Here is a 27,671-nt window from a genome sequence, read left to right as displayed (position 1 = left end):
ACACAGACCTGGGTCGCCAGACTTAAATGCCATAGATCTAGCCCTCCGCAGACGTCGAACCTCCTGGTTCATCCACAGCTTTTGGTTTGGGAATGTACAGCAAGTTTTCGTGGGCACACACTCATCCACACAGGTTTTAATGGAGTTGGTAACAACTACGGCATACTCATCCAGATTCGAAGATGAATCCCTGAATACAGCCCAGTTCCACCAATTCAAAGCAGTCCTGTGCTTCCCTTGTCCATACCTTCTTGGTCCTCACTACTGGTGCTGCAGTCTTCAGTCTCTGCCTATACTCAGGGAGTAAAAGTACAGCCAGGTGGGCACACTTTCCAAAGTGTGGGTGGGGAATAGCACGGTAAGTGCTCTTGATGGTGGTGTAACAGTGGTCCAGCGTGTTATTTCCTCTGGTACAACAGGTGATTTGTTGATGGTAATTATTTAGTGATTTTTTTTTCAGGCTGGCCTGGTTAAAATCCCCCAAAATGATAGTGAAGGTGTCAGGGCGTGCGGTTCTGTGTGTGTTGATCCCATTGCTCAGGTCATCCAGAGCCTGTTTGACATTGGCCTGAGGTGGAACGTACACTGCTACCAAAATGATCGCAGAAACCTCCTGTGGCTGGTAAAAGGGATGGCACTTAATTGCTAAATATTCCAAGTCTGGTGAGCTAAATTGGGAAATCACTGGTACTTTTGTGCGCAAATAGGGGTTGATAATGAGCCATACACCGTCACCTCTGCTTTTGAGGGACTTGACAGGTCCTATCCTGACTGTATAGTGAACCCATCGATCTGAGTCACTGTCCAGTACGGAGGGGTTAACCAGGATTCCGTGATGCAGAGGACGCATGCTAGCCTAACATGTCTCTGATACAGCACGCTAGCTTGGAGATCGTCAGTTTTATTTATTGGGAGTTGAAAACCTTGTTTCTTTTTAGAATATACTTGTAGTCCCGAGCAACAATCCCATTTCCTACAAGAAGTACAGCCACCATCGGCATTACTTCCATCAATTTTAACCAGCAATAGATTGTTCAATCATATTAAAACATCTTCACTAAACGTACAGACCTTGGATGCAGTTGTGGTTCAGCTGTAGCTGCCTGAAATGGGAATATTTAATCATATCCACTGACCTGCTCTGAAGACGCACTGGTCTTCAAAAGTATTCTAAAGGCAAAATGATAGCTGTGGCTGATGAGAAGTCCAAACCAACATAAAAGCCAAAGAGAGGGCATATAATAGAGCAAAAAATAGTGGGAAGTTAGAGGGTTGGGAAGCTTTTAAAAACCAACAAAAGGCATCTAAAAAGTTGTTTAAAAAAGGTGAAGGTGGAATATGAAAGTAGGCTAGCCAGTAATATTAAAGAGGATACCAAAAGTTTCTTCAGATACAGAGTGTGAAAGAGAGGCAAGAATGGATACTGGCCTGCCAGAAAACGATGCTGGAGAGGTACTAATGGGGGACAAGGAAATGGTGGGTGAATGAAGTAAGTATTTTGCATCAGTCTTCACTGTGGAAGACACTAGCAGTATGGTGGAAGTTCCGTGTCAAGGTCACGAAGTGTGTGAAGCTACCATCACTAGAGAAGAGGTTCTTGGGAAATTGAAAGGTCTGCAGGTGGATAAGTCACCCGGACCAGAAGGTGTATGCCCCAGGGTTTTGAAAGAGGCGGCTGAAAAGATTGTAGAGGCATTTGTAATGATCTTTCAAGAATCGCCAGATTCTGGAATGGTTCTAGAAGACGAGAAAGTTCCAAATATTACTCCACTCTTCAAGAAGGGAGAGAGGCAGAAGAAGGAAATTATAGGTCAGTTAGTCTGACCTCAGTGGTTGGGAAGGTGTTGGAGTCGATTGTTAAGGATGAGGTCTCAGGGTACTTGGAGGCTCATGATAAAATAGGCTGTAGTCAGCATGACTTCTTCAAGGGAAAATCTTCCTTGACAAATCTGTTGGAATTCTTTGAAGAAATAACAAGCAGGATAGACAAAGAAGAATCAGTTGATGTTGTTGTTGGATTTTCAGAAGGCCTTTGACAAGGTACCACATATGAGGCTGCTTAACAAACTATGAGCCCATGGTATTACAGGAGAGATTCTAGAATGGATGAAGTAGTTGCTGATTTACAGGAGACAGTGGGAAGAAAGGAATCCTTTTCTGGCTGGGTAACGGTGACTAGTGGTGTTCCACAGGGGTCTGTATTGGGACTGACTCTTTTACATTATAAGTTCATGATTTGGATGATGGAATTGATGGCTTTGTTGCAAAGTTTGCAGACGATATGAGGATAGGTGGAGGGGCAGGTAGTTTTGAGGAAATAGGCTACAGAAGGACTGACAGATTAGGAGAATAGGCAAAAAAGTGGCAGACAGAATACAGTGTGGGGAAGTGAATGGCCATGCATATTGGTAGAAAAAATGAAAGGCTAGACTATTTTCTAAAAGGAGAGAAAATACAAAAATCTGAGGCACAAAGGGACTTGGGAGTCCTTGTGCAGAATTCCCTAAAGGTTAATTTGCAGGTTGAGTCTGTGGTGAGGAAGGCAAATGCAATGTTAGCATTCATTTCAAGAGGACTGGAATATAAAAACAAGGGCGTAATGTTGATACTTTATAAAACACTGCTGAGGCCTCACTTAAAGTATTGTGAGCAGCTTTGGGCTCCTTATCTCCAAAAGGATGTGATGAAACTGGAGAGGGTTCAGAGGAGGTTCACGAAAATGATTCCAGGATTGAATGGCTCATCATATGAAGAGTGTTTGATGGCTCTGTGTCTGTATTCACTGGAATTCAGAAGAATGAGGGGTGGCCTCATTGAAACCTATCGAATGGTGAAAGGCCTGGATGGAGTGGATGTGGAGAGGATGTTTCCTGTGGAGGGAGAGTCTGAGACCAGAGGACACAGCCTCAGAATAGAGGGCTGTCCTTTTAGAATGGAGATGAGGAGGAATTTATTCAGCCAGAGGGTGTTGAATCTGGAATTCTTTGCCACAGTCAGCTGTGAAGGGCAAATCTTTATGTATATTTAAAGCAGAGGTTGATAAATTCTTGACTGGTCAGAGCACGAAGTGACATGGGAGTGGGCAGGAGATTTGGGCTGAGAGGAAACTTGGATCAGCCATGATGAAATGGCAGAGCAGACTCGATGGGCCAAATGGCCTAATTCTGCTGCTATATCTTGTGGTCTTAAGGTATTTCATTATTTTCTTGTAAATGTCTAAGAAAATAAATCTGAAGGTAGTATGTTGTGAAATATACACAACTTTACTTTGACTCTGATAACACCTCATTGTAAAACAATAATCTTAATTACTCCTTAATTAAGGATTCATGAAACAACACATTCACTGGTTATTTGGGAAAAAATCAAGAATTGTGCAACTCTTACATAATTGCAAATCATCTACAACTGGTGAGCGTGAAAGTTTTTGTTTACCTGGAATTTCATGTGGCATTGGGCAGCAGGGTAGCGTAGTGGGCAGCGCAGCGCTTTACAGTACCAGCGACCCAGGTTCAATTCCCGCCACTGCCTTTCAGGAGTTTGTATATTCTCCCCTTGACCACACGGTTTTCCTCTGGGTGCTGCTGGTTCCTCCCACAGTCTGAAGATGTTCCGGTTAGTAGGTTAATTGGTCATTGTAAGTTGTCCCGTGATTAGGCTAGGGTAAAATGGGGGGAGGGGGGGGAGATGCGGAATTGCTGGGTGGTGCGGCTCAAAGGGCCAGAAGATATTCCACACTGTATCTCAATAAATAATAAATGTGCTCGGTGTGGTTATGGAAATCGGAACGGTTATAAAATGAGTTAAATAAACAGTGTCCTATCTGCCCTAATGGTGAATTCTGCTCAGTGCTACACACCGTGTAACACTTTGATTCAGGATGAACTTGATTGGACAATCTGACTCGGGGAGCTTTGCCCAGCAACATAGGCGATTCTGTGAGCATATTTATAAGTTTGTTGTTCTCCGGTTACCCAAAAAATAAAGATCTAGCCCTGTCAACCACTGTCCACAATTCAGGACCTCTTGTCGTAAACAACAACCGTGTAAGATGTTTTTGCCCTCTTTCTAGATTAACTTCGTCTTCTGACAGACTGACCAAACAGTAGTACCTCAAATGCAGCCTCACCAATGACATATACAACTGCAACATGAAGTCCCAACATCTGTGCTCAATACCCTGACTGATGAAGATCAGCATCCTAAGAGCCTTTTTCACCAACCTATTTAACTGTGATGCTGCTTTCAATGAACTATGCAAGTATTCTGAACTCTCTGTCTCTGTTCCATTATATGCCCTAGTGTCCCACCACTCTTGTATAAGTCCTAGGGGATGCTTGCTTTTATTAGTCAAGGCATTGAGTTCAAAAGTCAAGGGGTTATGTTTGTAACTTTATAAAACTCTGGTAGGCCACATCTGGAGTATTGCATACAGTTCTGGTCATCCCACTACAGGAAGGATGTTGAAGCTTTGGAGAGGGTTCAGAAGAGGTTTACCAGGATGCTGCCTGGTTTGGAAGACATGCTATTGTGGGTTTTTGCAAATAAAATGGCAGGGGCGTTTTACGTTTAAGGGAAACCGTAACAACTCCTTTATTGTCAATCAAACAAAGAACATAAAGTGCAGTAAAATAACTTTGTCATCATGTCAGACCAGCCTCTTAAAGTGACCCCAACTGAATGTTGGTGGCTTTGAATTATGTACATTTCCACCCATTACTTTACCCTACTCAGCCTCCCCAGAATTCGCTAAAACCGGCATTGTGACCCTGTCCGGAGCTCAATGAGCTACCCCTCTCGGGTCCTGTGCTTCATGGGTGGAGGAACAGCAGAGGCCTCTGGCTCGTCCATTATGGTCAAGTGGTGACACGAGGGATGGCAGTGAAATACTCCAAATCTTGGTGGGCTGGTTTAAGGTGATCTATCAAAATACATCTGGTTTACCCCTCAAAACTATGACAAGACTCTTTTTTTTCTCTCCATTCCAAAGTGTGGAACGGGCTATTGTAAGGAGGCCTAAGGGGATGGTGGTGTGTGTCATGGCGGATGAAAACTAATGAGGTGGAATGTACGTCAACAGGAACCCAAGAGTGCTCTGCACCATGATGGGAGGTAGGAATAGGTGCAAAGGAATTGAACTTACTGAGGAGGGCAGAATGTGGTTAAGCAGCCGATGGGAAATCGTGCTGTCAGGAATAAAATCACCTGGCACTCGTAATGTCTCCCCATTTACCATTTCAGCCACAGACGACTGCAGGCCCTTTTTTGGAGCCGTTCTGAAGCCCTCGCAGACCCACAGGAGATGATTATGCCAACACTCATTCGTCAGGGATACCCTCAGAGCAGCCTTTAAGGAGCCCAGAGGTCTGATGTGAATTGGAGATTGTGGTCAGAGGAAATATCAGATAGGGTGCCAAACCGAGCAGCCCAGATGCTGCTGAATGCCTGAGGCCACATCTGCAGTTGTCACCATTCCTCTGGCCGCCTGGTGGTTCAGTCCACTGTGGTAAGGTGGAGTGTGAAACCGCGGGAGAAGGGAGGGGGACCAACAAGGTCTACATTGACAACGGTTAACTCGTTGCTCAGGGATCTCAATATGTGCCAAGCGGTGCCTGAACACGACAGTTAATTTCGCCTGCTGGCACTCAAACACAGGCTGCAGTCCGATCACGCAAGTCCTTTCTAAGGCTGTGCCACACAAACTTTAGTGGTCGAATGCATGAATGGAGTTAAAAACAGTCTGCCTCCAGTTTGCGGGCATTATGGGGCGATGGCGACTGATTGAGACATTACATGGGAGAGAAACCCCAGCTTCAACAAACTTAATGTCAGCCAACCACAGGCCTATGACTGCTGCTCCATGAGCCTGGACCTCTGGGTCAGCAGCTTGGTCGGCTGCCATGCAGGCATATTCAACCCCTGTGTGCATGGTCTCAATGGCTGGCCGTGAGAGGCAATCAGCCACAGCATTATTTTCCCCCTTGATATGTTGTATATCAGTCGTGAACTCTGACATGTAGGCCAGGTGGTGTTACTGCCATACAGACCAAGGGTCTGATATTTTGGCCATCGTGTGCACAAGGGTTTGTGGTCAACGAAACGGGTGGTAGAACTTCACCATACCTAAAAACTCTTGTAATTTTTTTTTGTAGTGCGGAATGATGGGAAATCCATAACGACGACTTTTGATGGGAAGGGCTTTGCACCTTCTGTGGGGATATGATGTCCAAAAATGCCAGTGGTTGACAACCCGAACTGGCATTTAGCAGGGTTAATAATCACCCTGTGTTGGCTTAAGTGCTTAAGGTGTACAGAGATGCGATACATGTTCAGATTAGAATGCACTGGTAACAAGTATGTCATCCAGGAAAACAAAAAGAAAATCCAAGTCTTTAATGCACAGTCCATCAGCCATTGGAAAATCTATGGTCCATTTTGCAACCCAAACTGAAACTCAGGCCAAACACAGTTATCACAGCTGTTTTGGGAAAGTCCTGCAACCACACAGGCATCTGACGTTCGCCCCTAACAAAGTCAACAAAGCAAAACTGCTGAACCGTGTCTACGCCCAGCTGGACAAGCCAGCAAGCACTGTGAGGGTCATGTTTTTTGACTTCTCCAGTGCATTCAACACCATCCGCCCTGCTCTGCTGGGGGAGAAGCTGACAGCGATGCAGGTGGATGCTCCCCTGGTATCATGGATTCTTGATTACCTGACTGGCAGACCACAGTACGTGTGCTTGCAACACTGTGTGTCCGACAGAGTGATCAGCAGCACTGGGGCTCCATGGGGGACTGTCTTGTCTCCCTTTCTCTTCACCATTTACACCTCGGACTTCAACTACTGCACAGAGTCTTGTCATCTTCAGAAGTTTTCGGATGACTCTGCCATAGTCGGATGCATCAGCAAGGGAGATGAGGCTGAGTACAGGGCTACGGTAGGAAACTTTATCACATGGTGTGAGCAGAATTATCTGCAGCTTAATGTGAAAAAGTCTAAGGAGCTGGTGGTAGACCTGAGGAGAGCTAAGGTACTGGTGACCCCTGTTTCCATCCAGGGGGTCAGTATGGACATGGTGGGTGTTTAGAAATACCTGGGGATACGAATTGACAATAAACTGGACTGGTCAAAGAACACTGAGGCTGTCTACAAGAAGGGTCAGAGCCGTCTCTATTTCCTGAAGAGACTGAGGTCCTTTAACATCTGCCGGACGATGCTGAGGATGTTCTACAAGTCTGTGATGGCCAGTGCTATCATGTTTGCTGTTGTGTGCTGAGGCAGCAGGCTGAGGGTAGCAGACACCAACAGAATCAACAAACTCATTCGTAAGGCCAGTGATGTTGTGGGGATGGAACTGGACTCTCTCACGGTGGTGTTTGAAAAGAGGATGCTGTCCAAGTTGCATGCCATCTTGGTCAATGTCTCCCATCCACTACATAATGTACTGGGTGGGCACAGGAGTACATTCAGCCAGAGACTCATTCCACCGAGATGCAACACAGAGCGTCATAGGAAGTCATTCCTGCCTGTGGTCATCAAACTTTACAACTCCTCCCTTGGAGGGTCAGACACCCTGAGCCAATAGGCTGGTCCTGGACTTATTTCATAATTTCCCCTGGGATTTACTGACATAATTTACATATTACTATTTAACTATTTATAGTTCTATTACTGCTTATTATTTATGGAGCAACTGTAACGAAAACCAATTTCCCCCAGGATTAATAAAGTATGACTATGACTAACTTTAGAAAAAATTAACTTTCTGGAGAAATGTGCTGATAAGTCTTGGACGTGTGGGACTGGGTAATGATTGGGGGTGGTGACCTTGTAAAGGTGTCTGTAATTGCCACATGGGCGGCAACTGGCATCAGACTTGGGGACCATGTGGAGGGGCGAAGGCCAGGGACTATTCAACTTGTGTACAATGCCAAGTCTTTTCTTGTTGGCAAACGCAGCCATCCTGATTACCAGCTTTTCTGGGTCCGGTCTAAGTTCATGGGCGCGGACTGGTGGGCCAGTTGTGGAAATGGGCTGGACCGCGTGTTTTGTAACTGCAGTTGAGAATGTGAGCTTGGTGAGATTTGAGATTTCGCCCAGTGGTTGAGTAAAACGCAACTACACGTGCTTAACAGAGTCGTGGGGAACTTACTGGGGGAGCAGGATATCGACCCAAAGTTGTTTACATCCATAAGCCGGCATTCTTAAGATCGACTAATAGGCCTTGGGCACACAGGCAATCTGCAATGAGCAGAGGTCGAGCTACATTGGCCAGGTGTGTATCGTCAGCCACTGAAGCAGAGCGTCACCATCATCCCGCTGTTCCGTTGGCGGCCTCCAGCGGTTCCACCACTATTTGTCTTCTGTTCAATAGGCGGCGCTGGCGGCGCTGGCAGCACACTCACTTGAGCTCCCGTGTCACACAGGAAGCATCGCCCTGAAAGGGTGTCCGTGATGAGCGGTAGATGACACTCACAGCTGGAGCTCACTGTGTAGGCCTCTAATGTATTGAGGTGCTGGCACTGTCAAAGCTTCAGGGTGATCAGCACTTCAAAATGATTGTGGTGAAAGTGCAGACCCAGTGTCGTCTGCAACCGGGGGCGTGCTTGTGTTCGAGGCCCTGCTGACTGGGTTACTGAGGCAGGGAAAGGAGGGAGAATTGTGCACCACTATCTGAGTGTTATTCTAAATCAGCCATTTTAGCAAGCTCCCTATAGTCCTTCACAGGTGCGTTAGCGAAGGCTATGTCAACTTGATCAGGCATTTTTTGCAAGAAGAGCTCTTTAAACTAAGACGGGGATGGTGATTTGCCAAGGGAGATCATGTGGTTCATTCGCTCCAAAGGCCGAGCTTTGCCAAGACCAGCTGTTTGGTGTGCTCAGACTCCAATAGTCTAAAGTCTGTAAAAGGTGAGTTTTCAGCGATTGATGTTCTTTGCGTTCGGGGATGGTGTTCGAGCCGACTGTGGAACTACTGAGCGATGCAGTAATAGCTGGTGTTGTACGCAGAGATTTCTCGCAGCGCAAGCTTGGCCTCGGCTTGTACAAACCAAGAGTCAGCATTTTGCTCCCGACACTGGCAGTTTCAGAGCGATTGCACTGGCCGACATACTCAGTAACTCTGGAATCATCTTAGAGCGTCGGGGTCACCAATGTAGGTTTTCACAAATAAAATGGTAGAGGAGTTTTAAGTTTACTGCGAACTGTAACAACTCCTTTATTTTCCTCCAAACATGGAACATAAAGCACGGTATCATGTCACTATGTCATCAGGTCAGACTAGCCTCTTAAAGTGAACCCCAACTCAATATCAGTAGTTGTGATGTACCAGAGGGGGTGTAGCCAGTTAGAATGCTCTCCAGGGTACACTTGAAGAATTTTGAGTGTTTTGGGTGACATATCGAATCTCTTAACCACTAATGAAATATAGCTGCTGTCGTGCCTTCTTTGTAGCTGCATCGATATGTTGGTCCAGGTTAGATCCTCAGAGATATTGTAACCAAGGAACTTGAAATTGCTCCTGATCCATCTACAAAGACTGGTGTGTGTTCCCTCGTCTTACCCTTTTCTGAAGTCCACAGTCAGTTCTTTGTTCTTACTGACGTGTGCAAGGTTGTTGCTACGACACCACTCAACTGGCTGATATATCTTGTGTTCTTGTCACCTTCTGAAATTCTGCCAACAATGATGGGGGAAGAGACAGAAAGAGCCTCTTGTTGGATTTAGAGTAGGTGAGAGGAGGGAAGCTGGAAGCCAGGAGTAGATGGGCAGTGATTTGGCCACCACTGCCGGCCCACCAACTGGAGAGGGTCGAAACACTAGGTGAAGGTTGGGAACCACCTGATGACATCTGCTCCTGGCTGAAGGCTACGGTTATCTTATAAAGTAATTGGAGAATGCACCCTAACAGGTGTATGTAACAAAGCAAGTATTGTCAGCTAATTTATAGATGGCATTTGAGCTGTGCCTAGCCACACAGTCATTAAGCGTAGAGAGAGTAGAGCAGTGGGCTAAGCACACACCCCTGAGGTGTGCCAGTGTTGATTGTCAGCGAGGAGGAGATGTTATTTCTGATCTGCACAGATTGTGGTCTCTGGTTAGGAAGTCGAGGATCCAGTTGCAGCGGGAGGTACAGAGGCCCAGGTTCTGGAGTTTTTCAATCAGGACTGTGGGAGTGATGGTGTTAAACGCTGAGCTGTAGTCAGTAAACAGCATCCTGACATAGGCATTTGTATTGTCCAGGTAATCCAAGACTGCTTGAAGAGCATCCGCTGTAGACCTATTGTGGCGATAGGCAAGCTGCAGTGGGTCCAGGTCCTTGTTGAGGCAGGAGTTGTTTCTAGCCATGACCAACCTCTCAAGGCATTTCATCACTGTAGATGTGAGTGCTACTGGACAGTAGTCGTGATGGCAGCTCACATTGCTCTTGGGCACTGGTATAATTGTTGCCCTTTTGAAGCAGGTGGGATCACCTGACTGTAACAATGAGAGATTGAAAATGTCTTTGAACTCCTCTGCCGATTGGTTGGCACAGGTTTTCAGAGCCCTCCCAGGTACACCATTGGGGCCTGTTGCCTTGCGAGGGTTTACCCTCTTGAAACGTCGGCCTCTGAGACAGAGATCATGGGGTCACCAGGTGCTCCAGGGATTCGCGGGGCTGTAGTGTTATTCTCTTTCAAAGCGTGAATAAGAGGCGTTGAGCTTGTCTGTTTGTGAAGCATCACTGCCATTCATGATATATTTATGCCCATTACATTATGCTACAGTATCATAGAGGCTGGACAAACATGGGCTGCATTCTCTGGAGAGGCGGAGGCTGAGGGGAGACCTGATCGAGGTTTCTAAGATTATGAGCGGCATCGATAGGGTGGACAGGGAGTATCTTTTACCCAGGGTTGAAATGTCTAATGCCAGAGGGCATGCACTGAAGGTGAGAGGGGGTAGGTTCAAAGGGGATGTGAGGGGTAAGTTTTTTACTCAAGGGTCATCGATGTCCGGTATGGTGGTAGAGGCAAAAATACATCAGAGGATTTTAAGAGAGGTTTCAATAGGCACATCAGTATGAGGAAGACAGAGGAATATGGACATTGTTTAGGTAGGAGGGATTAGTTTTTGGGGTTTTTTAGACTTGCTGCCTAACTAGTTCGGCACACCACTTAGGGCCAAAGGGCCTGTTCCTGTACTATTCTATGTTCAATGCTGGTTTGACTTTCCAAAATGCATTACCTCATTTTGGAAAAGGTTCTTCGCCACTTTGAGTGGCCGTTATTTCCATATTTACTGATCTACATATCTTGGGATAGAACAGTCGTTTCAGGCCGTAACCCTTCATCAGGCTGGAAAGGAAGGGGGCAGAAGCCAAAAGTTTAAAGTAAACTTATCACGAAGTACATATGTTGCCATATGCTGCTTTGAGATGCATTTTCTTGCAGACATTTACAACAAAAAAAACAGAATTTTTGAAAAGCTCTACTTTAACACAATGTACAAAAGGACAACATATTGCACAAATAAACTAATAATCTGAAAACAACTTGTAGAGTCCTTGAAAATGAGTCCAGAGTAAGAAGTTGGGGGAGTGGGGAGATGGGGGGGGGGGGTGAAGCAGGAAGCTGAGGGGTGAATTGTGGAAGAGGTACAGTCAGGGCTGAAGAAAGAGTGAACCATGGAAGAAAGGGAAGGAGGAGGAGGGGTTGTTTGGTTCTTTGTTGATGCTTTCTCAACTGATAATTACCCTCCTTTCTTAAACAGGCACCATGCTCTGCTTGCATCGCTGCACCCACAGAGTTCTTCCCAGCCTCTCAAGAGGGCTGTCTCCCTGGCAACGAGGTTGCACTGCAGTGGCGGTTGCGTGCCAGCGACCGGCTGGGCAGCCGAAGTGGCGGGGCGTCCGGTGGGGGCGTCCGGGATCCGCGGCCCCCCTGAGCACCGCGACTCCCTTCGGTTTCTGTAACAGCAGCCACCCCGGCAGCAGGAGTTCCAGAGCAGAGGCTGACCCTTCCCCCCCAGTAGTGACCGTGACCAAGATCCGGCAGTACCTCCGGGCCAAGGGCATCCCCTTCCACAACGGCTACTGCTGCCTCCACGTCCCCAGCCTGTTCGTGGGAAAGGTACTGGGCTCGGCTGGGGAGGAGAAGGAGACTTTCTCCCTGTTCATCGACAAGACCACGGGGCAGTTCCTGTGCAAGAGCACTCTGCTGGAGGGCAGCTGGGAGGACTTCCAGGACTGCCTGGAGGTAATGCAGAAGGAGGGGTTGGACAGCCTGGGCCCAGATGTCCTGCTGAAGGTGCCCAAGAGCGATTGGGAGCTCAGTGCCCAGGAGATGGACCAGAGGGAGGTGCAGCAGATCTGGACCAACACCACGGCCTTCCCCGACATGGAGGAGGAGGAAGTCCGGTTGGTCAAAGCCATGTTTGGCATCTCCAAGGTCACCAACCGGACACTGAAGGAACTGGATGTGAAGTACTTCAGGCCCACCAGGAGCTTGGTGTTTCCCTGGTTCAGCTGGAGGGACTTGAAACTGAGGGGGGTGAAGCTGCTCTCGGCCGAGCAGAACAGCGAGACGGTGCACTACATCACCACCACCCTGCCTAAGCCAAGTGATTACAACAACCTCTTCGGGCTCCGCCTGCTGACCGGGAAGGACACTACCCTTGTCCTGACGGGAAGTGAGACTGACTGCCTGGCCATGGTGTCTGCCACGGGAATGCCCTGCGTCTCCTTGCCCCGGGGCGTCAGCTGCCTGCCCCCGGCCCTCCTCCCCTACCTGGAGCAGTTCCGGAAGGTGGTGCTGTGGCTGGGAGACGACGTCCTGTCCTGGGAGGCCTCCAAGATCTTCGCGCGCAAGCTGGGCGTGAAACGCTGCTGGCTGGTACGGCCCGGCGAGGGCCAACCCTGCCCCTTCAAGGCCCTGGCCGCCGACATCAACCTGCAGAAGATCGTGAAGGGGGCCGTCTCCGCCAGCCACAAATCCATTGTCTCCTTCCGGCAGTTGCGGGACGACGTATTCGGGGAGTTGGCCAACGCCGACCAGATCTCTGGCGTCAAGTGGCAGCGGTTCCCCGAGCTCAACAAGATCCTCAAGGGCCATCGCAAAGGGGAGCTGACGGTGTTCACAGGTAGCCAACCTCCCAGTCTACTCCCTCTGCCGTGCACTTCACCTGGGGATTTCACAGGGGGTTCTGCAAATGGTGCAAATCGTGAGCTATGTGCACTAAATACAGGAGGCATCCAACAGGTCAGGCAGCATCTATGGAGGGGAATAAACAGTCATAGTTCTGATGAAGAGTCTCCCCTGAATTAAGCGCCAGCTATTTCATCACCTAACTACGGGAAAGGTATCAGCAAGGTTGAAAGAGTACAGATGTTGCCAGGATCTGAGTGACGGGGAAAGGTCAAATAGGTTAGGACTTCATCCTCTTGAGCATTGAAGAATGAATAGAGTTTTGATAGAGGAATACAAAGTTACGAAGGTGTAGCTGGGGTAAAAATGCCAGACTATTTCCACTGAGGTTGGGTGAGACTAGAACAAGAAGTCATACGTGAAAGGTGAAACGTTCAAGAGGAATCTGAGGGGGAGCTTCACACAGAAGGTGGTCCAAGTTTGGAACGAGCTGCCAGTTTTGATTGTGTTTAAGAGAAGTTTGGCGGCAGAGATATGTGTGGCATGGACTAGATGGGCTGAAGGTCCTGTCTGCTACAGCACTCTGACTCTATGCTGCTTGACTGGAGTTCCTCCAGCATTTTGTTGTGTTGCCCAGGATTTGTGGTATCTGCAGAATCTCTTGTGTCTAAAGATTTTTACTGCACCTCCGTACACGTGGCACTGATAAACCAATATTAATCCCAATTTATTCAGTTTCCTTTGGTTTATTATTGTTGCAAGTACTGGGATACAATGATATCAGTCATGCGTACAGATCAGTGTACAAACTGTAAGCACTTAGAGGGAGTACAAAGGGAAGAATTCGGAATACCACACACAGAATGCTGGAGGAACTCAGCCAAGCCAAATCTATGGGGTCCAATAAACAGCTGACGTTCCAGGCTTCATCAGGACTCAATGCTGCCTGACCTCCTGAATTCCTCCGCCATTTTTTGTGCGTTATTCTGGATTTCCATGATTTTCAGAATCTCTTGTTCAGAATATAATGTGAGCACAGAAGTTCTGCAGATGCTGGAACAGCACAAACAAAATGGTGGAGGAACTCAGCAAGTCAGATAACATCCCTGGAGACCAGCTTTACTTCCTCTTTTCTCCTCCCCCCCCCCCCGGGGGGGGGCAAATTTTTATTCTGGCTTCTAGATGCTGCCTGTCTGCTGAGTTCCTCCAGCATTTGGTGTGTGGTAGGACCCCCTGGCTATCTATCTCGTTCGTTTGTGGGCGCTTGCTGTGCTGAAATTGGCTCTTGCCCTTCCTGCATTAGAGAAGCAACCAGACTGAATGTGTGTTCAAGTTTATTGTTATGGACATGTATACTCTGGATAAAAATGGCATGAGAATTAGCTTTTTGCAGCAGCAGCACCACAGTTCATTACAAATGTAACATAATCTGTAAATTGCCCACAACCTACATGACAAAGTATACAAAAATAACATAACGATACTGCAAATTGAGGGAAATATAGTCTGAGGTAGAATTTTCAGCTCTATTCCAGAACCTGATGGCAGTGGAGAAGAAATTGTTGTTGAATCTTGAGTTGGGGGTCTTCACAGTCCTATATTTCCTGCCTGATGGCAGCAGTGAGAGGGGGGCACTGTGGGGGTCTTCAGTGATGGATGTTGTCTTCCTGAGACACATCCTTGAGCGTGGAAGAAAGCTGGAACCATGATGGAACTGGCTGAGTCCTCCCCTGGAGTCCATACATTTTACTGCTTACAGGGAGTTTAGTACATGGAATCACGTAACAGTACAGCACAGAAACGCTCCCCTTGGCCCGTCTAGTCCATTCTGAACTGTTACTCTGCCAAGTCCCATTGACCTGCACCTGGACCTGCCCTCTCTACCCCTCCCATCCGTTTATCTATCCCAGCTTCTCTTAAATGTTGGAACTGAACCCGCATCCACCACTTCCACACACTCACCACCTTCTGAGTGAAGACATTTCCCCCCATGTTCCCCTTAAACATTTCACCTTTTATCTTTAACCCTTGCAGTAGACATAGAACAGTACAGCACAAGAATGGACTCTTTACTCCACGTTGTCTGTGTTGACCATGGGCTAATTTAGCCTGCCGATCTTCCTGTTAATGTGCCTATCTGAATATTTTTTTGAAGAATGCTACTGTCTCTGTTTCCACCTCTTCACTTGGCAGTGTGCTCCAGGCATCTGCCATTCTCCTTGTGAACCAAAACCTTACCAAGTAAATTTCCTCCCTGGTTTCACCTTAAAGAAATACTCTCTTTTATCTAATGTTCCCAACCCGGGGGAGAAGAGACTCTGACTTGTAGTCTATTGATGTCTCACTTAATTTTATGTTCTTTAATCAGGTCCCCCTCAGATGTAGCCTCTGACGTTCTAGAGAAAGCAATCCAATTTTGTCCGACCCCTCTCTACAGTTAAATTAGCTAATACTGAAAGTATCCCGAGGCAGCTGAAGACAATGCTGAGGCTCCTTCACCATGTCAATTGTACATTCACCAAGGCAATTAATGCTGGTCCTTGTGAGAAATGCCACACCCCATGAAGGAACTCAAGAAGGTTGTAGTTTATTGCTGTCATAGGTACTGCAATACAGTGAAAAGCTCGCCCTGCATACGGTTCACACAGATCAGATCACTGCACAGTGCATTGTGGTTGAAAAGGGTAAAGCAATACCAAAGCAGAGTGAAGTGTCGCAGCTACAGAGAAAGTGCAGTTCAGGTAAACAGTAAAGTGCTGGATCATAATGAGGTAGATTGTGAGGCCAAGAGTCTATCTTATCATACAGGAGGTCCATTCAAAGTCTGTTTTTGAACCTGGTGGTAGGTGCTTTCAGCCATTTGGAGAGGGGCAAGGAGAAAATATCTGGGGTAGGTGGGGTCTTTGATTATATTGGCTGCTTTACTGAGGCTTGCAATTCTCTAAAGCCGTTTTTGCTTTCCATTTCAATCTTCACAGCCGATGTGAGCAGGAAATGGAGCTGTTGATTGCACACAGTGAGCACGGCTTTGACTTTGTACACCCTTGCTACCACACTGGGATGAGGTGGGAGCATGGCTTCATGAAACACAGCCAACTCTGCTGTTCATGTCTCCAGCCATTACATTGTTGGGGTTCTCTGTAGTTTACCATGGCAGAGGTCAGGTAACCAATGACGCACCCTAAACACCCGCCTTCTTCCTGCAAACAGGTCCAACAGGCAGCGGGAAGACCACCTTGATCAGCGAGTGTGCCCTGGACCTCTGCATCCAAGGGGTGAACACCCTGTGGGGAAGCTTCGAGATCAGCAATGTCCGGCTGGCCAAGATCATGCTGACACAGTTTGCGATGCAGCGCCTGGGCGATCAGCTGGACAGCTACGACAAGTGGGCTGACAAGTTCGAGAACCTGCCTCTGTTCTTCATGACGTTCCATGGGCAGCAGAGCATTAAGTGAAGTACCTGACGGAGGCAGTAACAACTTGTACCTGTGTGGCAATGTTTAGAGAGAGAGACTGTCCCTGGGGCCTTGTCAAACAAAAGAGACAGACATAAAGGGAAAGTACACAGCTAATGACAGGACTCTTAGACAGGATGGCACAGTAATACAGTGGTTAGCATAATGCTCTCCATTGCCAGTGATAGGAGGATTGATGCTCAATTCCTGCCACTGTCTGTATGGAGTTTTGTGTGTTCTCCCTGTGACCATGAGAATTTCCTCCCACATTTCAAAGATGTACTAGTTAGGGTCTGTAATTTGTGGGCTTGCTAGGTTGGGCTGGAAGAATAGCCAGCACTTAAGGGCTGCCCCCAGTGCATCACAAGCGACGCATATCACTCTGTTTCAATGTATATATGACAAATAAAACTAATCTGTCTTTTAAAGCACAGAGGGATCTTGAGATCCAAGCCTGTAGCTCCCTGAAAGTGGACTTACAAGTTCACGGAGGGTAATGAAGACATACTTGCCTTTATTAGCTAAGGCATCGACTTCCAGAGTTGGGAAGTTCTGTTGTGTTTGTATAAAGCTCAGGTTGGGCTGCATCAGTTCAAATCGTCCCATTGCGTGTAGGGTGTGGAGGCTTCGGAGGAAGTGCTGAAGAGGTTTACTAGGATGCTGCCCAGGTTAGAGGCTTGTGCTCTCAGGAAAGGTTGGACAAACTTACTTTGAAGTGGCAGAGACTGATGAAAGACCTACTAGAACTTGAGACAATTATGCGAGGCATAGATAGAGTAGACAGCCAGTGTCTTTTTTCCACATAGTCAAAATGTCTTCACACTGGAAGTTGTGAGAGAAGTAAAGTTCAAAGGAGGTGTGCTTGTCTGTTTATTCTTACACAGGAGAGTGGTGGGTTCTGGACTGCTTCATTTGGGGAAGGGGGCTGGAGGTAAATCCACTTAAGGTGAGGCACTTAATGTTTTTAGGTACATAAGTGTGCAGATGAATGGAAGGATTTGGACCCTGTGCAGGCAAAAGGGATTAGGTGTCATTCCCTTAATTAGTTCAGCACATCATGGGCCAAACTGTGTTCTGAGGTATTAGGACAGGAATTCAGTGGTATCAGGTTATAACTGAGAAATAAATGGATTCCATTTCTACAGGAAATGCACAAAAACAACCCAATATTGGTTACAATATCCCCACAGTACTGTAATGAATGGCATCTAAAGCACGTAACACTGATATGAAAGAACAGATACTGGAAGTGGAAAGAGAGAGGACACTAGTTCTGTAGTTTGAAGGAGCATACGTCATACGTGTGTGTGTGTGTGTGTGTGTATATATATGGCAGTCCTCTGAATTTACTGATGTTGCAGAGCCTTTAGGGTCTTTTAAGAGACTCTTAGATGGGTACGTGGAGCTTAGAAAAATAGAGAGCTATGTGGTAGGGAAATTCTAGACAGTTTCTAGAACAGGTTACATGGTCAGCACAACATTGTGGGCCGAAGGGCCTGTAATGTGCTGTAGATTTCTATGTTCTATGTAAGCAGGGGTGTTTAAAAGAACAGGATGATTTGGCAGATGAATGCTTGTCAGGAAACAGGGTTTCAGATCTCTGGATCATTGAGATCTTTCCTGGGGGAGGTATGACCTGCACAAAAAGGGTGGGTTACACCTAAACCCGAGGAGGACCAATATCTTCATGAGCAGGAGCTTTTGGGAGCAATGGGGACAAAGAAATAGTGGATAAACAACAGGAATTTTGCATCAATCGTCACTGTGGAAGGTACTAGCAGTATACCAGAAATTGGAGAGTGTCTGGGGGCAGAAGTGAGTGTAGTTGCTATTGCCAGGGAGAAGGTGTTTGGGAAGCTCACAGGTCTGAAGGTAGACAAGTTACCTGGACCAGATGGGTCCTAAAGAGGTAGCTGAAGAGATTGTGGAGGCATTAGTAGTGATCTTTCAAGAATCAATTCATTCTGGCATGGTTTCAGAGAACTGGAAAATTGCAAATATCTCACCACTCTTCAAGAAGGAGGCAGAAGAAATGAACTTGTAGGTCAGTTACCCTGACTTCAGTGGTTGGGTAGATGTTGGAGTCCACAATAAGGATGAGGTTTTAGAGTACTTGGAGGCACATGATAAAATAGGCCAAAGTCAGCATGGTTTCCTTAAGGGGATATCTTGCTTAACAAATCCATTGAAATAACAGGCAGGACAGACAAAGGAGAGTCAGTAGATGTTGTTTATTTGGATTTTCAGAAGGGCTTTGACAAGGTGCAGCACCCATAGGTTTCTTAACAAGATAAGAGCCCATGGTATTTCAGGAAGGATACTAGCATGAGTAGAAGATTGGCTGACTGGCAAGAGGCAAAGAATGGGAATAAAGGGAGCCTTTTCTGGTTAGCTGCCGGTGACTAGAGATGTTCCTCTGGGGTCCATGATGGGACCACTACTTTTCACGTTACATGTTAATGATTTGGATGACAGACTGAATTGATGGCTTTGTGGCCAAGTTTACAGACGATATGAAGATAGGTGGAGGGGCAGGTAATATTGAGGATCTAGGGAGTCTGCAGAAGGACTGGGATAGATTGGGAGAATGGACAAAGAAGTGGAAGATGGAATATAGTGTAGATAAGTGTATAGTCATGTATTTTGGTTGAAGGAATAAAAGGATAGACTATTTCTGAAATGGGGAGAAAATTCAAAAATAGATGGGAGTCCTCATGCAGGGTTTCTTAAAGGTAAACTGGTAGTTTGAGTCAGTGCCAAGGAAGGCGGATGCAACGTTAGCATTCATTTTGAACAGACCTAGAATAAAAGGAGGCGTGTAATACTGAGGCTTTATAAGACACTAGTGAGGCCTCATTTGCAGTATTGTGAGCAGTTTTGGGCCGTTATCTAAGAAAAGACGTGTTGGCATTGGAGAGTGTCTAGAGCTGGGTTTCCCAACCTTTTTTATGCTATGGACCCTTTCCATTTGTGGACCCCAGCCTGTGAAGCCCTCGTCTACAGGCGGTTCACGAGCATGATTCAGGCAACAAAAGGGTTAACACGTGAGAAGCTCTGGGCCTGTACTCATTGGAGTTTAGAAGAACGAGAGGGGATCTCATTGAAACTATTGAATATTGAATGACCTCCATAGAGTGGATGTAAGGAGGATGTTTCCTATACTGGGAGAGTCTAGGACCAGAGGGCACAGCCTCAGGATAGAAAGACTCACTTAGAACAGAGATGAGGAGCAATTTCTTTAGCCAGAGGATAGTGAATCTGTGGAATTCATTACCACAGACGGTATGGAAGTCAAGTCATTGGGTATATTTAAAGCGGAGTTTGATGGGTTTTTGATTAGCCAGGGCCTCAAAAGTTACAGGGAGAAGACAGGAGAATAGGGTTGTGAGGGATAGGTCATGATGGAATGTCGGGGTAGATTTAGAGAATCAAAAGGAATCAAAATTGCCTAATTTTGCTCCTAGGTCTTATGTGTCATAAATTTATTAGTGGTACAGGAGTGGAACCCAGTCTGGGCTTCTGCTGTAATCCACTTCAAGATTTAACGTGTTGTGCATTCGAAGATGCTCTTCTATACACTACTGTTGTAACACATTGTTATTTGAGTTACTGTCACCTTCCTGTCAGCTTGAATCAGTCTGACGGTCTCTTCTGACCTCTCTCATTAACGAGGTGTTTTTGCCCACGAAATTGCCACTCACTTAATGTTTTTTTTTTGTTTTCTTATCATTCTCTGTAAACTGTAGACTGTTGTGCATGAAAATCTCAGGAAATCAGCAGTTTCTGAGATAGTCAAACATTCATTCTATGGTCAAAGTCACTTCATCACATTTCTTCCCCATTCTAATGTTTGGTGTGAACAACAACTGAACCTGTTGACCGTGTCTGCAAGCATTTATGGATTGAATTGCTGTCACGTGATTGGCTGATTAGATATTTGCATTAATGAGCAGATGTATCAAATAAAGTGGCCACTGAATCTAACGTGTAGGCACACTGAGTTTAAATCCCAGTTTTTGGTTTGCAGTGAGGATGAGAAATCGCTGCTACGTTGCAAAAGGTGTGCAGTGAAATTAGGAGCAGTTCAAAGGGTCACTGAGCCTCTTTGGGCTTTCAATTGCATTGCAGTTTCTGTTCTGGGTCTCATCTGTGTTTCTGAGAAGTACTGACTGGACCGGTGACTAACAAAATATGTCTCTCTGCTGCCCAGGTCAGTCATCGACACTATGCAGCATGCGGTCTACATGTATGACATCACCCATGTCGTTATAGATAATCTACAGTTCATGATGGGGCAGGAATACCATTCTGTTGACAAGTAAGTTCTCTTTTTAATTAAAATGTAACCCATTTTGTGAGTATGATAACAAAGACTTAATATGGGCTGTATACTTTACTGGGCAGCTGTTCACCTCAAGTGCTGGTCTTACTCACGATCCCCATGTCCTGGAAATGAATATTAAAAAAACTTTTAATAGTCCATTCTTCCACTGGGCTTCACCACTTTCTTGCCCCTGTCCGTGTAATAAACCCAAAAGCTTTACACAGTAATGGGGCGGTAACAGCACAGGAGGCACTTACTTTAAAATTATGAACATGAGATGTTCTGCCGATGCTGGAGATCTTGAGCAACACAGCAGAGGTGCTGCAGGAATCCAGCAAGTCAGGCACCACCTAGAGAGAGGAATAAGCGGTCGATGTTTTGGGCTGGGACCTTTCATCAGGACTGGAAAAGAAGGGGGAGGAAGCCAGAATAAGGTGGTGGTGGTGGGAATGGAAGGAGTACAACCTGCCAGCTTCCTCATTATCTCCTCTCCCCCCCCACCTTCCACATCACCTGGGTTCACCTATTGTCAGGCCAGTCCAATACATAAAAGGAATCATAAGTTGCAATAAGAAATTTTTTTAATAAATTAGTGCAAAAAGAGAGCAAAATAGTCTGGTAGTGTTCATGGATCAGTCAGAAATCTGGTGGCAGGAGAGAAGCAGCTGTTCCTAAGACCGTAAGGTAGAAGCTGAACTGGCCCATCGAGTCTGCTCCACCACGTCATGCCTGGTCCAACTTTCCTCTCAGCTCCCCATATCCCTTCATGTCCTGACCAATCAAGAATCTTATCAACTTCTGCCTTAAAAATACATAAAGACTTGGCCTCCGCAACAGCCTGTGGCAAAGAATTCCACAGATTCGCCACTCTGTGAAGACGATGAGTGTGAGTCTTGGGGATCTGTGCCCCCTCCCTGATGGGAGTTATGAGAAGAGGGCGGTGCTCCCGAATGATGGATGCTGCCTTCCTCAGGCATCACTCCTTTGAAGTTGTCCTCGATGGCGCTGGCTGAGCTTACACCCTCTGCAGCCTCTTGATCTGTCTGGAGATACAACCAGTCAAGAGTAGTGAGATAGTACGGCTCAGAAATCTGATAGCGGGGGAGAAGAAGCTGTGTCTGAATTGTTCAGGCTCCTGTACCTCCACCGTTTCCTTGGTACTCAGAAGTTTCCTGATCACGGCTTGATGCTGCTCACTGACAGAGCTCCTCAGGGCTGGCATCCGCGTCGGTGGCTGTGGCACTGTTTTTCCTGCCCAGCGGGAAGTCCAGGATGTCTGGTCTGACTGCGGTCAGAAGCAGAATGCTGGTGAGCATGCTCATTTGCCCTGTTCCTTGCCCATCGTCTCAACAGCTAACCACAGTCGCGCAGCACAGAAACAAGTCCTCTTAGCCCAATCCCATGGCTGTAGACATATCCTTAAGTTTATTCATGTGCCTCCTCTGTCCCCAGTCTTAGTTCTCACACTCACTCCTATCCAACCTCCTCACACCCGTCCGTTTGCTATATGAGCTTGCAAAGGAATTCAAGATCTTTTTGCCTCTCTAATCTGCTGAAGTGAATTTTATCAGTTGTCCTCCTGGTCTGGGCAGTGTTTTGGGAAGGGTGGGTAACGCTTCGACTGAGTGGGGATAGCAGGGTGGGCTGGGTAGGGAAGGAGGTGAGCGGATGTCTGGAACTGGAAAATCTGTCTAATTAGGTCAGTGGAGGACTTGGGTCCTTTTCAGCTGAGCGAGAGTGAAGCTGAAAGCTTCCAGAGGACAGAGAATGTTCAGCAGGAAGCTGCCTGGGATAGACAGCATGGCTTATGAGGAAACCTTGAGCGAGCCTGGGGATTTTCTCTTTGGAGTGAAGGAGGATGAAAGGCAACCTTATAGAGGTGTAAGAGATGTTAAGAGGCTTAGATAGAGTGGAACGGTGGTGCCTTTTTCTCACTGCTCAGCTCCATCATGGGCACCGGCCTCCCCAGCATCCAGGACATCTTTAAGGAACGATGCCTCAAAAAGGTGGCATCCATCATTAAGGACTCCCATGAGTGGCTGTCCCCCTCAACAGTAAGTATTCCTGCTTGAGTCCTGTTGCAGGGGACGGCCTACCTGGGGGAAGCAACAGTGGTCGCGCCTCTGGCACAGAGTCTGGCCCTGTGGCTCAGAAGGGTAGGGAAAGGAAGAGGATGGTAGCAGTGATAGGGAACTCTATAGTTAGGGGGTCAGATAGGCGATTCTGTGGATGCAGGAAAGAAATGCGGATGGTAGTTTGCCTCCCAGGTGCCAGGGTCTGGAATGTTTCTGATCACATCCACGACATCTTGAAGTGCGAAGGAGAACAGCCAGAGGTCGTGGTACATATTGGTACCAACGACATAGGTAGGAAAAGGGAGGAGGTCCTGAAAACAGACTACAGGGAGTTAGGAAAGAAGTTGAGAAGCAGAACCACAAAGGTAGTAATCTCAGGATAACCGACTGTGCCATGTGACAGTGAGTATAGGAATAGAGTGAGGTGGAGGATAAATGAGTGACTGAGGGATTGGAGCAGGGGGAGAGATTCAGATTTCTGGATCATTGGGACCTCTTCTGGGGCAGGTGTAACCTGTACAAAAAGGACGGGTTGCACTTGAGTTCCAGGGGGACCAATATACTGGCGGGAAGGTTTGCTAAGGCTATTGTGGAGAGTTTAAACTAGGATTGCTGGGGGGTGGAAACTGAACTGAAGTGACAGAGAAAAGGGAGGTTGGCTCACAAATAGAGAAAGCTTAGAGACAGTGCGAGAGGGAGGATAGGCAGGTGATAGAGGAGGGATGCGCTCAGACTGATGGTTTGAGGTGTGTCTGTTTTAATGCGAGAAGTATCGTGAATAATGGCTCAGGTGCAGGAATTAGGGAGGTTTTAGACATTTCAGAAAGGATAGAGAGGGAGGCAAAAGAGGTGGGGGCACGGCACTGTTGATCATAGATAGTATCACAGATGCAGAAAAGGAGGAAGTCATGGAGGGGTTGTCTCTGGGTGGAAGTTACAAATAGGAAGGGGTCAATAACTCTACTGGGTGTTTTTTATAGACCACCCAGGGACATCGAGGAGCAGATAGGGAGACAGATTCTGGAAAGGAGTACAGGTTTCCCCCGCCATCGGAAGGTAGAGCGTTCCTATGAAACGGTTTGTAAGCCGGAATGTCGTAAAGCGAAGAAGCAATTATCATTTATTTATATGGTAAAATTTTGTGAGCGTTCGCAGACCCAAAAATAACCTACCAAATCATGCCAAATAACACATAAAACCTAAAATAACAGTAACATATAGTAAAAGCAGGAATTATATAATAAATACACAACCTGTATAAAGTAGAAATAGTTCTCTACAACCATTGCCTGCACTGTTCGCCATAGCGAAGATCTCACTCAAGCACTCTCGGCAGAAAAACGACGCAAGTGCTCTCGGCAAAAACACTCTCTCCAGTCACCTTTAAGCTATGAAGCTGCCAAATCATACCAAATAACGCATAAAAATACACAGCCTATATAAAGTAGAAATAATGTATGTACAGCGTAGTTTCACTTACTGGAATTGGGAAGTCAGCGTTGAGCACACTGATGATGGTGTGTTAGGCTGAGTTGTCAGAGGTTGGGGTGGTGCAGTGGCCCCTATCCACCGGGCCGCCGACCGATACCGATTCACGAAGAATACAGTGGTAGCCGGGACGCATCCAGCACATCATTAAGAAAACAGCCTGGGGGCGTCACGTGATGACGTGGGATTGAGACGTGCAAGTCCAGCTGTCCCGTAAAAAATCAGCAAATTACCGTTTAAACAAAGTAAAGTTAATAAATACTTTCCGAAAACTACTTATAAACTTCGTAAGACTACTCTACGATATGCCTCATAAACCGCAACAGAAGAAGTCTGTTGTTGTGAAGTCGCCGCGAGATGGGAAGAAAAAAGGGCCTACTGCAGTGATGGAGCCTCGGATTCAGGTTGGATCTCCTTCGGAGGAGACGCATTTTATATCTGGCGTAGAAGAACAGGGAGCAATGGCGGCGGTAGCGGCCTCTCAGAGGAAGATGCCGGAAATGCGCATGCGCAAATCGACACAACTTAAACTACAAGAACCGAAGGCCACTGCAACTGAAAGCGACTCAAGTCAGAATTGGATTCTGCAGAGAATACAGATGAAGAAGAGGAGGAAGAACTGGAAGAGACTGGAAGTAAAGGAGACGACGGAGACATAAGAGAGGCCTTATTGCAATTAACGGCTGAACTAAGAAAATTAAGAACAGAGCTTAGAGACATGAAGATGTGCTATGATAAAGCTATGAAAAGATGGGATAAAATGGATAAGAAACTTAAGATGGAAAGAACAATGGAGCATATTAACGATAGACTGGAAAAAACAGAAAGTGATGTGATTGGAACATGGAAAGAAATCGACTCTTGGAGAAAGTGGACATGTTGGAAAATTTTAGTAGACGTAATAATATTAAAATTGTTGGTCTTAAAGAAGGTATAGAGGGAGATAATCCAATAGAATTTTTTCAAAAATGGACCCAGAAAACCTTGCAAATGAAAGAGGAAGACCGATCAATTGAAATTGAGCGGGTACATAGAGCTCTAAGACCAAAACCACAAGATGACCAATATCCACGATCAATTTTCATAAAATTCTTAAGACTTCAAGACAAAGAAAGGATTCTACAGGCGGCTGCCCAAGCTGCCAAGAAGAGAAAAGGGCCACGGATGATAGAAGGGAAGAAAATTTTTTTCTACCCTGATATAAGTTATGAACTTTTGAAGAGAAGGAAGAAATTTAATCCAGTGAAAAAAGCCCTATGGGATCACGGTTATCAATTTATATTGCATTATCCTGCAACCTTGAAGATTTTTTTGGCTGGTGGAGAAAAAAGATTTTTTAACGATTACCGGAAAGCGGAGGAGTTTGTGCGAGATTCTTTGAATATTCACCAGATACAAGAACAAACCCAGGGGAGCGAGATGGATTGAAGATGAATACTGGATCAAGGATTAGGCCTGTTGGATTTTTAGGCCGATGAATATATAAATATATTATTAATTATATGAGGGAGGGGAAGAAAGGTTAAAATTTGAGGAATATTAGCTGGGAATAATGATATTAATTTTATTTTTTTATATATATATATACAATTTTTTGTTACGGGGAGCTGGAAGAAATACTGACCAATCGCTATGTTATTCAGGTGTGCAAGTGTGGCAATAGCCACGACCCGCACAATGGAGGGGGGTAGTGTTGTGTACCTTTTCTTTCACAACATTAGTGTTTTTTCTTTTTTTGTATCTTATCTATATTTTCTTTTTGCCTGGATGATTGGGAGGGAAACACTTAGCAACATGGTGAAGTTCAAAGAGATTCCCCAGGGAACTATGAGAGTTGAGAAGCTAAGTAATGTTTTAGATTTTAAGAGATAAATATGAAACATTTTTGAATACTTGGAGCCCTTATTTACAGCTCCGATGATAAAGATCTTGGTTCCTTGGGGAAAGTAACAAATATATCTTAAATTTATTTTTAATCCCATAGAGCATGTGCAAACCTTCCAATATTCAGTCGTTCTTTTTTCCTCCTCCTTTTCTCTTTTGGTAGGAGTATATATCAGGGGGTGAGGGTTAAGGGGAGGGGGGAGGGTAGATATTATGTTTTTCATGTATTTACTTTGAAAATTCAATAAAAATTATTTATTAAAAAAAAAAGAAAAAAGCCAAAATAAACAAGCTAATTAATTAGGTGCCGCCCGGCAAGTAAATGTCAGCCCAGATCAGAGGCAATCACCTCTGATCTGGTCCGACATTCACGTGCCAGGCGGCACCTAATTAATTAGCTTGTTTATTTCGGCTTCTTTCTTAAAGATGTGCTGGGAGTGTCCCGGCTACCGCTGCATTCTCCGTGAATCGGTACCTGTCTATGGCCCGGGGGTTGGGGTGGTGGGACACTGGGGTGTCATCTCATCGTCGATCAGGGCAGGCAGGTCATTTTCTTCTATGTCTGCCTGCCTCGATATCAAAGGTCGAGGCTGATGTGGAAAGCTTGAAAAACATCAGTATGCTTGACTGCTAGCCTCAAGCATTTTTCTATCATACAGTTCTTTGTAAGTACTCAAACCATCTTGCAAATATGCCCTAAACCGATGTACCCTTTCAAAATTAAAGTCGTACTTTTCTGCAATAATTGCAGCGAAAATCTCACGCAGTTGCTTCACGTTCAGTTCCTGGATGACTTCACTTTCGGTCCGTTCGCTACTGCATTCGGTTTCGATTGTTATCCTTTCCTCTTCCAACTGCATCAGCTCTTCATCTGTCAGTTCTTGGTCATGGGATGCGAAAACCTCTTCAACATCATCTTCGTCAACTTCCACAAGCCAATCTCACTTTGTCCTTACTTTGTTCACCACGATCGAAATGCTTAATTATGTCTAGTTTTACGCTAAGTGTAACAGCCTTACGAGCTCTTTTAGGCTTTTCCGATACCTTAGAACTCATCTTGCAAACGGCTGCTCACAGGCACGTGTTTAGGCAATGCCGGCTAGAGTGCAGTTCCAGGGGAGGAGCGGCTGCTCGGGGCGCGCACTGCTTTTTATTGCACGCTGCCTTTTTTCGTAACAGTGAAAACACCTTCTGTTAGCGAAAACAGGGAACTAATGTTGGTCTTTTGTAACAGTGAGGTTTCGTAAAGCGAACGTTCGAAAAGCGGGGGACACCTGTAATAATAACGGGGTTGTGGTGTGAGATTTTAATTTCCCAAATA

The 27,671-nt window shown here is 46.1% G+C and overlaps 1 protein-coding gene across 1 annotated transcript in view; it reads left to right on the top strand.

The window, feature by feature from the left end:
• The window catches only part of twnk (twinkle mtDNA helicase), a 49,166-nt gene that overhangs the window by 10,457 nt on the left and 11,038 nt on the right, over window positions 1–27,671 (top strand). Inside the window, exons 3-5 of the mRNA XM_063071264.1 lie at window positions 11,752–13,119; window positions 16,335–16,575; window positions 20,790–20,897. Of these exons, the coding sequence (XP_062927334.1) occupies window positions 11,757–13,119; window positions 16,335–16,575; window positions 20,790–20,897 (1,712 nt within the window). The 5' untranslated portion in view covers window positions 11,752–11,756. The remainder of the gene's footprint in view (window positions 1–11,751; window positions 13,120–16,334; window positions 16,576–20,789; window positions 20,898–27,671) is intronic.

The sequence above is a fragment of the Mobula hypostoma genome, chromosome 19 (assembly GCF_963921235.1).
Source record: "Mobula hypostoma chromosome 19, sMobHyp1.1, whole genome shotgun sequence".
NCBI classification, from domain to species: Eukaryota; Metazoa; Chordata; class Chondrichthyes; order Myliobatiformes; family Myliobatidae; genus Mobula; species Mobula hypostoma.
This window is presented reverse-complemented; position numbering and strand designations above follow the sequence as displayed.